General features: G+C 39.8%; 1 protein-coding gene across 1 annotated transcript; it reads left to right on the top strand.

The window, feature by feature from the left end:
- The first annotated feature begins 5,905 nt into the window (after positions 1–5,905).
- On the top strand, positions 5,906–6,951 carry LOC125268198 (aerolysin-like protein). Its single transcript, XM_048190283.1, has one exon. The coding sequence runs from the start codon at positions 5,951–5,953 to the stop codon at positions 6,896–6,898; it is 948 nt and encodes a 315-aa protein (XP_048046240.1). The 5' UTR covers positions 5,906–5,950; the 3' UTR covers positions 6,899–6,951.
- The last annotated feature ends 7,788 nt before the right edge of the window (positions 6,952–14,739 follow it).

Below are 14,739 nucleotides of genomic sequence, written 5' to 3'. Positions count from 1 at the left end.
GCTGTATGCTATTAACAGGTCCAGTGATTTGGATCATCGGGAGTAGCTGCATTCGTCGTGGGGAAGAGAGGGCCAGAGAGACCATCGGGGCCAATCTTGGCCTAGCGGCCAAGGTTTAAGGCCTTTGCACACTGAGTCCGAAATTTTCGCATGCGTTTTTCGTATTCGCAATCCTAAAAATTCGTCACGCACAGAGACCTTGCACACTGAGTCCGATGCGTATTAATGAATGCGTTGCGAAAAAAACGTAAAACAAATCGCAAAACAATACAAAATGAAGTCTTCAAGCAGTGAGCACGATAGTTGTCTCCTCTCTTCTTAAAAAAAGAAAAAGAGGTAATATTGGGTCCATTCAATCCCGAGATTGCATAGAGAAAGGAGAATTCACCTCATCAAGGAGCTGCGGGATTATCCGAGCGTTTCAAAGTTTACTTCAGGATGTCAGTGGCTCTGTTTGATGCTTTACTACTGGCACAATCTGTCTTTATATTTTGTCTCTTTGTATTCCTCACGTTGTTTGTCATTCAGTGCTGCTGTTTTGTGCTGTAGACGACGTGGATCAACTTGTCAGATGGCATTCTGGATTTTTGCGTTCGCGTACGGTGGCTCTGAATTGTCAAAACGTCTCTCAAAATGCGTACCACGGATGCGAAAAACGCAGAAAATCGAACCTGATCCGAATATTTTTTTGACGGACGAAAGTTTCGGAGCCAGTGTGCAAACATGATTGACATAACGTGAGGTCGAATTTATTTTTTAACGTGCGTAAGTTTCGCATGCGAATTTCGGACTCAGTGTGCAATGACCTTTACTGGTTTGGCTGGAGTGGACTTCGATGGCACGGACTCCTTCCTTTCTTCTACCGGTCCCTCAGAGGAAGAGCAGCCCCAGATGTCCTGCTGATTCACTGCGGCGGGAACGACTTGGGATGCAGGAAGAGCATCGATCTCGTCGCAGCGATGAAGCAGGATCTGCAACATCTCTATTGGCGTTTCCCTCAGATGACCATTGTGCTGTCTGACATCACCCAGAGACGTCGGTGGAGATCGGGCCTTCCGGGGAAAATTGACAAGTCCCGTAAATGGGTGAACAATGTCATGGCTACCTTTGTCTTGGGAATGCAGGGGGGTATTGTGCATCACCCTCAAATTGTATTTAAAAATGTAATTAATTAGTTGTGTAAATACGCAACCATTTCATTCTACTACAAAAAAACAGGATTAAAAAACACCCCGCGCTAGTCAAATGAAATAAGCCTTAAGTATGTCTTTACTCACAGACTTTCTTCATCATTTTGGTCGAACAAATAGATCAATAAATCAGAGCTAACGTGAAAAGACAAATAAAGAACTGACAAGCATTAATTTAAAAACCTAAACTCAATAATTGTAATGCAAGGATCCCCTCAGCCTCGACTCGAGCGTCTCTCCCGCTCTCCACGCACTTCCTGCCCGCAGCATTTCAAATAGTACACGCTACATACACGGTAGAGACGTTTCTTTTAAAAATTATTTAGAGACATACTTACATGGTCCAAACTGAATACATTTCTTTAGAATAAAACGAGTAAATTCAACATCTTGTATAGAATAGAAAAGTTGAAATCGTAACTAACCGAATTTTTGAATTTGCGCGGCCTGCAGTAACGTTATACTGCAGGCCGCGCAAATTCAAAAATTCGGTTAGATACGATTTCGTTAGTATTCATGTTTACAAACAACGTTAATTAACTCATAAACAGCTAAAACACATGTTCAACCTTTGCATTATCGAGTATATTAATTAAAACATTTCCAACCTACCTTAATTCATCCGAGTCCAGGGGAAATTAATGGCAGCCGAGCAGAAAACTCGAGAAAGGCTCGTGAGTCATGACGTGAGAAAAAAAAACCGTCTGTCACAGGGTCCTTAAAGAGAAATTATCCTTTGGCTGAAAGTGAGATATTTGAGTAGTTGAGTGTACAATATTGAGAGCAATTCGCAGAAAGAAGAAGTAATTAGACTCAAATAGTTATAGCAATCCAACTTACACCCATATTCACTTTTACAGAGGGCTTGGGGACAAAAAGGTTGAGAACCAGGTTATGTTTAGAAAATACACTGTAATTTAATGTTGTTTTTAATCCTTTCCCCACCTAAACTAAGAGAATAAGAGAGTTAGAGAACCTTTAAAGAACTATACAGAGGCTTAATGGGTTCTTTTTATGGCAGTGGCGCTATATAGCACCTTAACCACAGCAAGGAACCGCTGAAGAACCATACAGGGGCTTTACAGGTTCTTTATAAGGTAGTGGTGCTATATAGCACCTTAACCACCCCAAAGAACCGCTGGAGAACCAATTTTTTTAGAGTGTAGTTAAATTCCATAACATGCCAATTACATGTGATACCAATTTCACGTGTTCGCACATACATAAGTTCTTGCGTAATTTTTTTCGTTAATTCTTAGTTTTTGCCTTGATAATAGAAAATATGAGCTAGGCATCATGTATGACAGTCAAAAATGAGATATGAGCTACAAAATGACCAGATCCTGCCATTAGCTATATAGAAGGACATATCTTGTATGTGGATATAGGCTTATATGTGACATAGGCTTATATGTGGATATGAAGAAGCAATACAGGAGACCTATATTTCCTGTATATGCACATATATGCACCTCAATTTTGTCTATATGTGGCATATATACGCATATATGCAGTATATATATGGCATATATGCAGTATATATATGCATATATGCAGCATATATATTATCATATATGTGCATATATGCAGCATATATGTGCATATATACTGCATATAGGTTTCATATATGCACATATATCCACATATAGATTCTTTCCATGTGGGGTAGTTTTAAACAGACCAAATATTTTGGAAGTTAAATCTGAAAGGTGAATATTCGGCAGGCAATTTTCTGTCCATTTTATTCCGCTTTACAAATTCAGTGGTTCAAATTTGACACAAAATTCAACATTTCATATCCGGGAACTGCAGGAATAGCAGTAGAGTGCTGATTCATATTCTTCATTGGCTCAGGGTGTCCATAGATATGAATAAGTTAAATTTAAGACTATTTAATATCTTTTTAAAGGTGCCCTAGATTCAAAAATTTAATTTATCTCGGCATAGTTAAATAAGAAGAGTTCAGTACATGGAAATGACATACAGTGAGTCTCAAACTCCATTGTTTCCTCCTTCTTATATAAATCTCATTTGTTTAAAAGACCTCCGAAGAACAGGCGAATCTCAACATAACATCGACTGTTACGTAACAGTCAGGATCATTAATATGTACGCCCCCAATATTTGCATATGCCAGCTCATGTTCCCAACATTATGAAAGGGATTATATGTCTGGATCTGCACAGCTGAATCATCAGACTAAGTAAGCAAGCAAGGACAATAGCGAAAAATGGCAGATGGAGCAATAATAACTGACATGATCCATGATAACATGATATTTTTAGTGATATTTGTAAATTGTCTTTCTAAATGTTTCGTTAGCATGTTGCTAATGTACTGTTAAATGTGGTTAAAGTTACCATCGTTTATTACTGTATTCACAGAGACAAGAGCCGTCGCTATTTTCATTTTTAAACAACAGTGTAGCATTAGCCGTTAGCCACGGATCATAGCCTCAAACTCATTCATAACCGAATGTAAACATCAAAATAAACACTGTACTTACACGATTAGACATGATGCATGATGAACACTTTGTAAAGATCCATTTTGAGGGTTATATTAGCTGTTTGAACTTTTTTTATGTTGTTAAGGCAAGCGCGAGCTCTTGGGGCGTGGAGCACGAGATTTAAAGGGCCACACACCCTGAATCGGCTCATTTATAATGATGCTCCAAAATAGGCAGTTAAAAAAATGAATTAAAAAAAATCTATGGGGTATTTTGAGCTGAAACTTCACAGACACATTCAGGGGACACCTTAGACTTATATTACATCTTTTAAAAAAAAGATCTGGGGCACCTTTAATACCACCTTACATGAAATTTAAGACCAAACCTGTGATGGAAATACACACACACACCCGGCACTTAAAAAAGAAAAGAAATTATATATATATAAAATTATGTATGAGGCATCAATGCGCCACCATATATATATATATATATATATATATATATATATATATATATATATATATATATATATCTACGGCGGTGCATTGCTGCCTCATACATAATAATTTTTCCACTCAATTATGTCATAAAAACGACATCTTTTCTCGTTAAAACGATGTCTTTAAAACAACATCGCTATTAACGAAATGTTATGTCGTTAAAACAACATATTTTGTAGGCCTACATGACGTGTACATATAGGCTACCTTTATCTGATCTATAATAGAGAATTTATATAGCCTAGATCAGTGCCTTTATCACACTTCCACACTCCAAAAGCAGAAGCAAATATAGTGTAAATACCTTTTGATGCCTGCATCGATGGCAATGCCCATATAATGAACACAATATCATTGTTTCATGGGCATATATGCAGTTTCTAATAGCCTAATAAAGCACAATTTTATCATTTAGCATTCCTTTTTTAATGGAAAATAACTCGCACCTGATTATGTCACATGCACCAAGTCAGAATTATGTTTTTGAGAGAAAAAAATCTCCGATAGGCCTAATTCTCATTGAAACAGTAAGATGCAGAGTTGCAGAATGCAGAGCTTATTGCGATTAATAGGAGACCTTAATGTTGCAATGTAATGCATTCAGTACACACGTGCACCGTACTGAAAGCCCTGTACTGAAATGGTTCGGTACAAATAGGAATAACGTTATAATCTCGTTCATGGTAGAGAAAGCTGCTTACATGTAGGCTATACACAGGGAAAGACAAACATAAACACATCTTTTGTATCTTCATCAGCTTTTCCACATATATACTGTCCCTGATAATCATCACATATACTTACTGCTTGCTCCATTTCTGTAAATCCATTTTTTGAATTAATGAATGAATGAATGACTCTCTAGTCGTCGCACTGGTCTTCATTAACAGCCGCTTGCACCACCTGCTGGTGAGGAAGACTAACAGCCGATGGAGATTACCGACGGCAATCTACTGCTATTCCTGCAGTTTCCGGACGTGCAATGTTGAATTTTCTGTTGAATTTGAACCACTGAATTTGTGAAAGTGAATTTGTAAAGCGAAATAAAATGGACTGAAAATTGCCTGTCGAATATTAAGAGTTGTATTTTTAAACAGACCAAATATCTTGAAATCTGAAAGGTGAATATAAATGATAGAATTTTTAATAATGAAAATGTGTGTGAAATATACAACCATGTTGAATTTCAGCTCATATAAATGCAAGCCCTAAAAATACAATGCATTAAAATGCAAGCATTTTTTTTTTTTTTTAAATTAGTGCAATTCAACAAGCTGTTTTGTATCAAAAACTTTTGCCATTATTCTACTGAGTGGCCATATCACTGCATGCATGGTTAGCCAACAGTGCTGAGCATTCTGGGCTGAGAATTGTTTTTAATCGTGTCGTAGCTAAACAAGCTTGACTGGAAAATAACCATTAAGCCATTACTTGCCATTTTTAGAACCATTCGGCCTGACAGTGGAAAAGCATATATTTCCAAACATGTGCATTGGCTCGTTTTGCTTAAACTCAAAGGTCGTTAGGCTCTCAGGCAAGATCTCAATTGGTCAGTCACTGAAGTGACTGACTGAAAGGGAACTGCACATTTTGCATGATTGCCTATCCAGACACGCCTGATTCAATTCATCAGCTTATTAGTAGAGACCTGAAGACCCCAAATGGATGGGTCAGTTAAAAAAAGTAATCAAACATGTACAGTTGTTGTGTCTCCAGAATCTTGGGTGGGAAACACTGCAAGAAAGTATATAGCTGATGCTAATTCTGATCTGTGTTTATTATTTTCAGATCAATTTAATTCAAAGATGTCCTACCCAACAACTCTAGGGCAAATTGGTGGAAGGGGAGGTAGTCCATTTTCATTAACTGGTGAGAACAATGGTGCCAGTTTAGAGAAGATCTGGGTTTGGGTTGGAGGATGGCAGGTGAAGGCTGTCAGGGTTTGGCTTTCAGATGGGAGAGATCAAACTTTTGGACAACCATTTGGAAATTATCAAGAGTTCAAGTTCCAGCCTGGTGAGTGTTTCACCTCACTGTCCTTGTGGGGGAACGGAGCAGGATCACGTCTTGGAGCTATCAAATTCAGAACCAGTCTTGGGAGAGAATTCTTTGCAAAGATGACAATCTGTGGTTTAACTACAGAAAATCACATGGATGTCGGCTCTGGATATTGTTTGAAAGTTGTAGGAAGATCTGGTGCCGACATTGACTGCATGGGATTCATGTTTCTCAATGCAGTTGAATCAGCAGTTCTCACCAATGTCAACTATCCCACTATCAACCAACTGATACCAAAGGTGGCAACAGAAACAATCAAAACCCTCTCTTACAAGAACAGCTCCTCCGTCACTCAAGAACAAAGAGTTGAATCCTCAAAGACAATAACCAACAAATCTTCATGGTCTATTAGAGCAAGTTTGAAAACAGTATTTAATATGGAAGTTAAGGCTGCGATTCCACAGATTGCAGACGTTACAGGAGGATACCAAGTCGAAGTTGGACTTGAAAGCACTTACAGTCAGGAGCAGACAGATGAGAGAACCGAAACTCTGTCTACTGATGTCGATGTGCCACCAGGGAAGAAGGTGGATGTTAACGTCACCATTGGAAGAGCCAATTTTGACCTGCCTTACACTGGCACAGTGCAGATCACCTGCACGAATGGCAGTGTGTTACAGTACGAAACCAAGGGCACATACAAAGGCGTCACTTACACTGATATCAAAGTGGAGACTAAGGAATCTCCTCTGTAATGTTAAGACAGATTGCACATGTAGCACAAGTTATTTGATTACTTCTAATTTTGTCAATCATGTATCAATTGTTTTACATTTAGGGCAAATTGTTTGGTGTTTTTTGGTGGTTGGGTGTTTCCTGTGTGTGTGCGTGTATACACACAACAGTTGCTGTTTTCAAATAGTCTTATATGATACCAATGCACAAATATTCATATAGATTCATACTTTGTGTAATCACTTTAAAATAAACTCTAGAAATAGGTTCTGTAATAATGTTTTTTAAATGAGATTTAATTAAAAATAAAATGATTAAATAAACCATGTGTTACAAGCAATGTTTCCTGGAATTATTTTCTTGCTGTGCAAAACTTATCTCTGTTGAGTGGACTTTTCGGCCACATGAGCAAAAATATTTCTGGATTCAGACCTGTACATACACACAAAAGTGGTTACATCATGTAGTTGTAACTTTAATGTGCTATTTCTATTGGATTTGACAATGTAGTGATATAAAGCCACATTTCTGAAAAGAAGCGATTCAGGTCGTCCAAAAATGCAAAATTATCCACTTTGAAACCCGGTTTCAAAAAATAGCGGTTTCACCTCCCGAAAATGCTGGATCTGTCTGGACGAGTGCGTATACACAGAAACGTGTCTCCGTGTGGACAGGGCCTTAAGTTTTGAGCAATTGGGAGAGCTATAAACTCATAATTAAGAGGAAAAAAGTTAGAATTGTGACAGAAACTCACAACTCCAAGCAAAAAAAGTCAGAATTGCAAGATTTAAACTTGCAATTATCTTTTAAGTTTTATAAAACAATCTTCCATAGATATTTGAGGACTTGTGCAGCAAAAAAGCAGTGAAGCAAATTAGCTCAAAGAAAAAACATTAATAATTAATCATAACTTGTTATGATTAATTATGAATATTTGAATCAGTTAAAGGTTGGGTATGTTTTTTCTCTTCTAACAACACTGTTGGACATTGTTGATATTTGAAATCAACCCAAACAAAACCACCCCTCTCCTCATTGCTCCGCCTCCAAAACTCACACTCCAGTCCTAACCACCCTGCTCCGAGTCGGTGTCGAACCGCAGCCCGTCCGCTGCTGGCATGCGAGGCGAGTGCACTATCAATGACACCTCATTCTCTAGCGGTTGTCAGCACACCTTTCAAAGCCTTTTCATTAAAATTATAGACATGGTTCCATCCAACAAAGTAACTTTAGTTTTAGTTACTTTAACTAAATTGTTCTATTTAAATTCAGTACATTCAACAAAAGCATTTTTAAAATTTTCTTGTAATGAGTCATAAAAAGACAAAGTCTTGCTCAAACTGTATTTGTTAAACATAAGTGCAATACACAATGTTTTACACAATCTGCTCAATCATTACAAGTCATTAGATTTGTGTAAATGCATATACTCTGAAAAAGAAGAAAAACAAAAAATGCAATATTTTAGATATGCCTGAGGCCAGAAATGACAGTTGGCAGACTCTAAAATTTAGGCTTAGAACATGTTTGCTCAAATTATAAATTACATTTATCTGCTACTTCCAATAAATTCTCATTCATTTCTACATCGTTGTGAGTCTGTGTTCTGTAACAATTACATCTGTTGACACCGAACTGTATTTGACATTGTTGCCACAGACAAGACCCTAGTTCTTCTGGGCTCTGCCTGCTTGCACAGGGAGCGTGCATTGCAACCATGAAGACATTTGTGAGAAACGCTACGTAATATCATTGCGCCTGCTGCACTCATGGTACTGCAGCAAAGTTCCTTGATTATTACGCCGGAATGAGAGTATAGTTCCTAGCCATATCGGCCTAGAAAATCACAACTCTTCATTTTCCGTCGGTCTTAGTACACGATGTAACTACAGAAGAGTCAAGATTTAAATAGGAAAAATACTGAAACTTTTTTTTGGTTATTTTTGAGCGAGATGCTAACGGTCTAATCAGATTCAATGAACTATGCTAAGCTATGCTAAAAGTGGTACCGCCAGACCCGGAGATCAGCTGAATGGATTCGAAAACGGTAAAACTCAACTGTTTAACTCTAGGGGAGTTGTAAAATGAGCCTATTTTCAAAAAAGTGGAGTGTTCCTTTAAAATACAAGATCTCCATTTGTATTGAACTTTCAACGCTGTAATTTTGCAGATACTGTTTATGCTCAAGCAGCAACATTACACACTAATTAAAGTTAAAAAAGTGAAATCGCAATGAACCACGCCTTTGAAGACTGTATACATGGATCTTCCCCACTTCCTGTGCTGTAGTCGACAGGTGCCGTGTCGTGTTGATTCAGAGAGGAGGTGGGCCTTGGTGTAAAAATGGTTGGAAACCACTGATATAGACGATACCGGACAATGAACTGAACTCAGGCAGGAACTTAAATACTCAAAGGTAAATGACGAACAGCAGTGAGTTAGTGTCCATGGTGACTGATGAGTGATTTAGTTTGGTCCTCTGGCACCTTGTTGCTGCCATCTCCTGCAACATTTGAGTGGTTCAATTTTATAAATTCAGCTATTTTTTTTTGTCTTGTGGACTATATATAAACATATTTTATGTTAAATATCTTACTAAGGGCAGTACTAAATAAAAAATAACATGCATTTTGTGATCTTATATACAGTGGTATGCGAAAGTTTGGGAACCCCTTGCAGAATCTGTGAAAATGTGAACAATTTTAACAAAATAAGAGAGATCATACAAAATGCATGTTATTTTTTATTTAGTACTGTCCTGAGTAAGATATTTTACATAAAAGATGTTTACATATAATCCACAAGAAAAGTAGCTGAATTTATTAAAATATCTCTGTTCAAAAGTTTGGGAACCCTTGGATCTTAATACTGTGTGTGGTAACCGGATGATCTACGACTGTTTTTTTGTTTTGTGATGGTTGTTCATGAGTCTCTTGTTTGTCCTGAGCAGTTAAACTGAGCTCTGTTCTTCGGAAAAATCCTCCAGCTCCTGCCAATTCTTCAGCTTTCAAGCATTTTTGCATATTTATATGTGTGTGTGTGTGTGTGTGTATATATATATATATATATATATATATATATATATTTATATATATATATGTGTGTGTGTGTGTGTGTATGTGTGTATATATGTGTGTGTGTATATATATATATATATATATATGTGTGTGTGTGTGTATATATATATATATATATATATATATGGGGCGAGGGGGGCGTGGTTCAGTGAGGTCTGGAACCGGAGAGAATAGCGGGAGACGCTTGGTAAGTGAGTGGGTTGAATACAAATCACGAACACCTGTGTCTCGTTCTAGTGATTGGCACGGAGACAGGATAAGACGCCGTGAGAAGCAGGAGTGTGCGAGAGAGAGGGGAACTGCTGACTGAGGCACAGCGCGTTGCTTGGAGTGAAGCCCTTGTGGATTGTGTCTACGGAATCTGGAGTGAAGCCCTTTGTGGATTATTTATGTTGCGGTTGTTGTGCGCTGCAGTCTTTCTGTTGAACTTTGTTCTCAATAAAAGCTCAGTCAGCAGTTGTTCGCCAACTCAGACCTCTTCCTTCCCACACACGAACTTTAACTGTACTACAATATATATATGTATATAAATATGTGTGTGTGTGTATATATATATATATATATATATATATATATATATATAATGTATGTGTATATATATGTATGTGTATATATACATATATGTATGTGTATATATATGTGTGTGTATATATACGTGTGTGTATATATATATATCTCACAACATTTTTCATATATTGTGAAAGATAACTGGACATAATATTTGAATGTTAGGCTAAGGTTATCTTGACCTTGAAATCCATTACTAGTGAGAAACCGTCTCAGGTTACGTATGTAACCATAGTTCCCTGAGAACAGGGAACGAGACTCTGCGTTGAACAGAACGCATTGGGGAACCATCACGTGACCCAGGTGTCGAAAGCACTATCCAACAACTCCAATAGCTATTGGCCGGCGACAGCCTATGACGTCATACGGCGCGACCCGGATGTATAAAGGGAGCGCCTGGAGAGACAGTCACTATCTTATCGTCTTGAGGGACTGTTCTGAAGGCAGACAACCTGAAGCATGGCAAAGGAACGCAGAGTCTCGTTCCCTGTTCTCAGGGAACTATGGTTACATACGTAACCTGAGACGTTCCCTTTCAAAGGGAACTCCGGAACTCCACTCTGCGTTGAACAGAACGCATTGGGGAACGATATACCCACGCCGCCATGCTGGAGGGAGTGCCTGCCAAAAAATATGGCTGAGGCAAAAGACCTCAAGGCAGTTCTCAAACTGCCAGCAACTCCCCCTCGGGTCACACCAGGCTGTCAGTGACAGCATTCCCTTTGGCCAACAGCCCAAGCTGACCTTCCCACAGGCTTCTACCTTTCTCTTTTAACAAATAGACCCTAGAGAAACGCTAAGGCGTCTAGAACCCAATTTTCTTGTGAGAAAAGTGGTTCCTTTAAGGGAATGTGGCCAAGGAACCAAAGGGAACCTCGGCCAGTCACTCATGAGGGGAGCAAGGTCACCCTCCTTGCCACCAGGGAGGCCGACCTGGTCTTCTCAGGGAACAGACTCAGTTCAGGCAACCCTGTCTGAATACAGAGCCTCTAAAACGCATTCTTCAGGAAGATAGTAGGTAAGAGTGACTGCAGAAAGGCAGAAACCAGCTCAGACCCACGCGTAGAGACGGGCATCCTGGAGAGCAGAACTCAGCTGAGTGCTATGAACCCTCATATCGAGGGAGATAATCCGCTCAACCTAGGATCTACCCAGTGCTTAATTAACGCACTGAGGAGGCTGTGCGCTGAAAACCCTGAAAAGGGAGCACAAACCAGCCTGGGGCTGACGCTTAAGACGGGGCCTGATCAAGGCCGAACCATCATAATCAGCTTAGGGAGCTAAGCACTATTACAAACCCCAAGGGGAAGCGCAGAGCTCACCTAACAGGTAGACTATGCCAAGAGCACATACTCATGGAGGCCCGAGAGGGGCTACAACATGACAACATTTCTATATACATAAAGACAGAAGTAAAATTCAGAAAGAGGCCCGTTTCTGGTAAAGCCATTCTGAACATCTGTCTAAGCCTGCGGCAGACAGACAACTTCCATGGCAGCAATAGAAAGCTGCACAGTGCTCTTATGATAATCCACCCAACACAATCCGACGAGCAGTGTACTCAGTAAAAGCACCTTTTACTCTTTAAGCAAGAGGAGTACAGCGTACGCCAACACGTATTAAGGAAGGCCTGGAAGGCCTATAACCTCAACAGACACGTGGCATCAGCTCGTGGCAGTGTTTAGGTCCCAAGCCTGGTAAACTGCCCGCAAAAGAGGGGGTTGAATCTACCACCTGGCCAACGAAAGTGTATAGAAATAGTTCTCAGAGAGAAATACACCTAAACAAACACTAGTGTATCCAAAAAGGGCGGCCCGCAGGCTTAGCATCCTTCAGGACACACGGCGTAAGTCTCATGGCCGTTTCCAGGAGCACAAAGATCCAACCTAAGCGCTAGGTGGCTCTTAGCTCAACTAGAATCATCGACTCAGAGGCAACAATAGGTTAAACCAAACCTCAGTAAGGTTTCACTACTGACATCTCATCCAGAGCCGCACAGAAAAACACAATCTGTGCCAACGTGCAAACTAAAAAGGAGGCCTGAAGTGGCCTGCCGATCCAGTGACACGTGGCTTCAGCTCGTGAATTCCCAGGGAACCAAGCTTACAGGGAACCAGCTCTAACCCACTAACTATGGGAAGCCAACTGCTACCTGTGCTAGGCTACACTTTCCAAACAGGCAAAGTACCCTAAGTTCTTGTGACTAAGGGGAACCAATACAACCAACATGGTCTAAGGGAGGCTAATTAAGCCTACTACCTCAAACAAACATGCTGCAGGGCCTGAAGCAGTGTAATAATAAAGCAGTATGTGAGCAAACTGATATCCATTAAACAGCCAATATGAAATTATTGCAAACTAGAAGGAGGCTGAACAATCCAGCCTACAATCACCGTTATATGCAATATAGCTGATAAACAGATAACTGAAAGGGAGCTGACAGATACGAACTTTTCTCAAAAAGTGATCTAGCTACCCCGAGTATGCAATCCAACAGGTGATGCACTCAGTAACACGGGGAAAGGGTTCACCGAACACTTAAATAGTGGCCGCTTTTCTTTCAAAAAGGGCCTGCTATATATAAGCGGGTGCCAACCTGTGGCAGCATATTAAGCTCACATACAAACTAAACATTCCAACAGGCAATGTACCCTAAACATGTGACTAAAGGGAACCAAACAAAGCCAACGTGGTCTAAGGGAGGCTATAAGGCCTACTAACTCAAACAAACACATGGCAGGGCCTGTGGTAGTGTACATATGTGAGCAAACCAAGATCAGTTAATCAGCATGACAACTGCTAACTAGAAGGAGGCTAAATATCATAAAGCCTACAATCCGAGTTATATGCAATATAACCGCTAACAAGATCACCAGGGAGCTAAAAATAGATACCAACTTTCCTCAAAAAGTGGTTCTAACTACCCTGAGTATGTAATCCAACAGGTGATGCACTCAGTGACACAAATACACCTCTTAACTGGGGAATATGTAGTCACCATCCTCTCAAATAGAGGCCGCTCTACAGCAAAAAGGGCCTACTATTAAGAGAACAGGTGCTAACCTGTGGCAGCATAAGTAAGCTCACATATATATATGTAGGGCAAAAATCTAGAACTCAAAGTAACATAAAACTTTGAAATACATGCTATTTAAAAGGAAAAACATTCCCATACAGATCCTCAAATCTGTTCTAAGCCTAGAAGACGAAAGGCTAAAAACTAGCATCGTCCAATCAAACTTGATAAATACTGATATCAAGTGGCTCAGAGGAATTCATTTCCCTTAGCATGAAAGTTATAGGAAGTGGGGCCTAGCAAACCTGCATAACTTATCTACACAAAGATAAGGGCCTACCACCTGAGAGACAGCATCAGGGAGTCAAAAACAGTCTACGACCTAGCTGTAATCTCACAATTGCGCCTACACAAGCAAGGGGATAATGGCATACGGCCTAACAACTCCCTCGGGAGGAGGCCAGAACTAGGAACTATACAACCTAATCAGGGATAGTAAACATAAGGTTATGTAAATAACAAACCAAACCTAGCTCTAGCCTAGCCGCTAAGCTACGGGCTTTCTTACAAGGCCACAAGCCTAGTGAAGCCTGGGCTTCACCTCCAAATCTCATGGATAAGAGAAAGAAAGTGAAGCTCACAAGCAAACAATGTCAGGCGGCCGATTAAGGCCGACCTAAACATCTACATATTAGTTGAAGTGACAAGTACTATCAACTTCAGTATGCCAAAAACCCCCTAATTTTCCTGACTACAGGAAATAAGGTCTTATTTTAAATGACCCTCCTGCAGCTCAAAAACCAAAAACTCCTAATGCTCCCTTTTACAAAAAAGGATGGAATCTAAGGTTCTTTAAGCTTAAAGATCCTCTTACTATCAAACAGAAACAGCGGGCTGATAGAAACAATGACTATGGGCCCAGCCATCAGTCTGACCATAAGAAGCATCTGAGCATGACATATGCTTATATATAAACATATACACACAGAAGGTGGAAGAAGAAGAGGAGAGGGTAGCTATAAAGCGCCCTATATAGCTGGGAGATTGATCACAAACGCAACAGTGTTTACAATCGATCACCCGTCTCACTCGCTCTTCCTCCCCCTCCCGTCTGTCTGGGTTCAGATACAAATCTGAATGGCTAGGGGTTTTTCCATTCCTCACCGATCTCAAAAGCAGAGATCAGAACGGAATGGAAAGT

This window comes from Megalobrama amblycephala, linkage group LG5 (genome assembly GCF_018812025.1).
Source record: "Megalobrama amblycephala isolate DHTTF-2021 linkage group LG5, ASM1881202v1, whole genome shotgun sequence".
Classification (NCBI taxonomy): domain Eukaryota; kingdom Metazoa; phylum Chordata; class Actinopteri; order Cypriniformes; family Xenocyprididae; genus Megalobrama; species Megalobrama amblycephala.
Note: the sequence above shows the minus strand (reverse complement) of the source record. Positions and strands in the feature narration are given on the sequence as shown.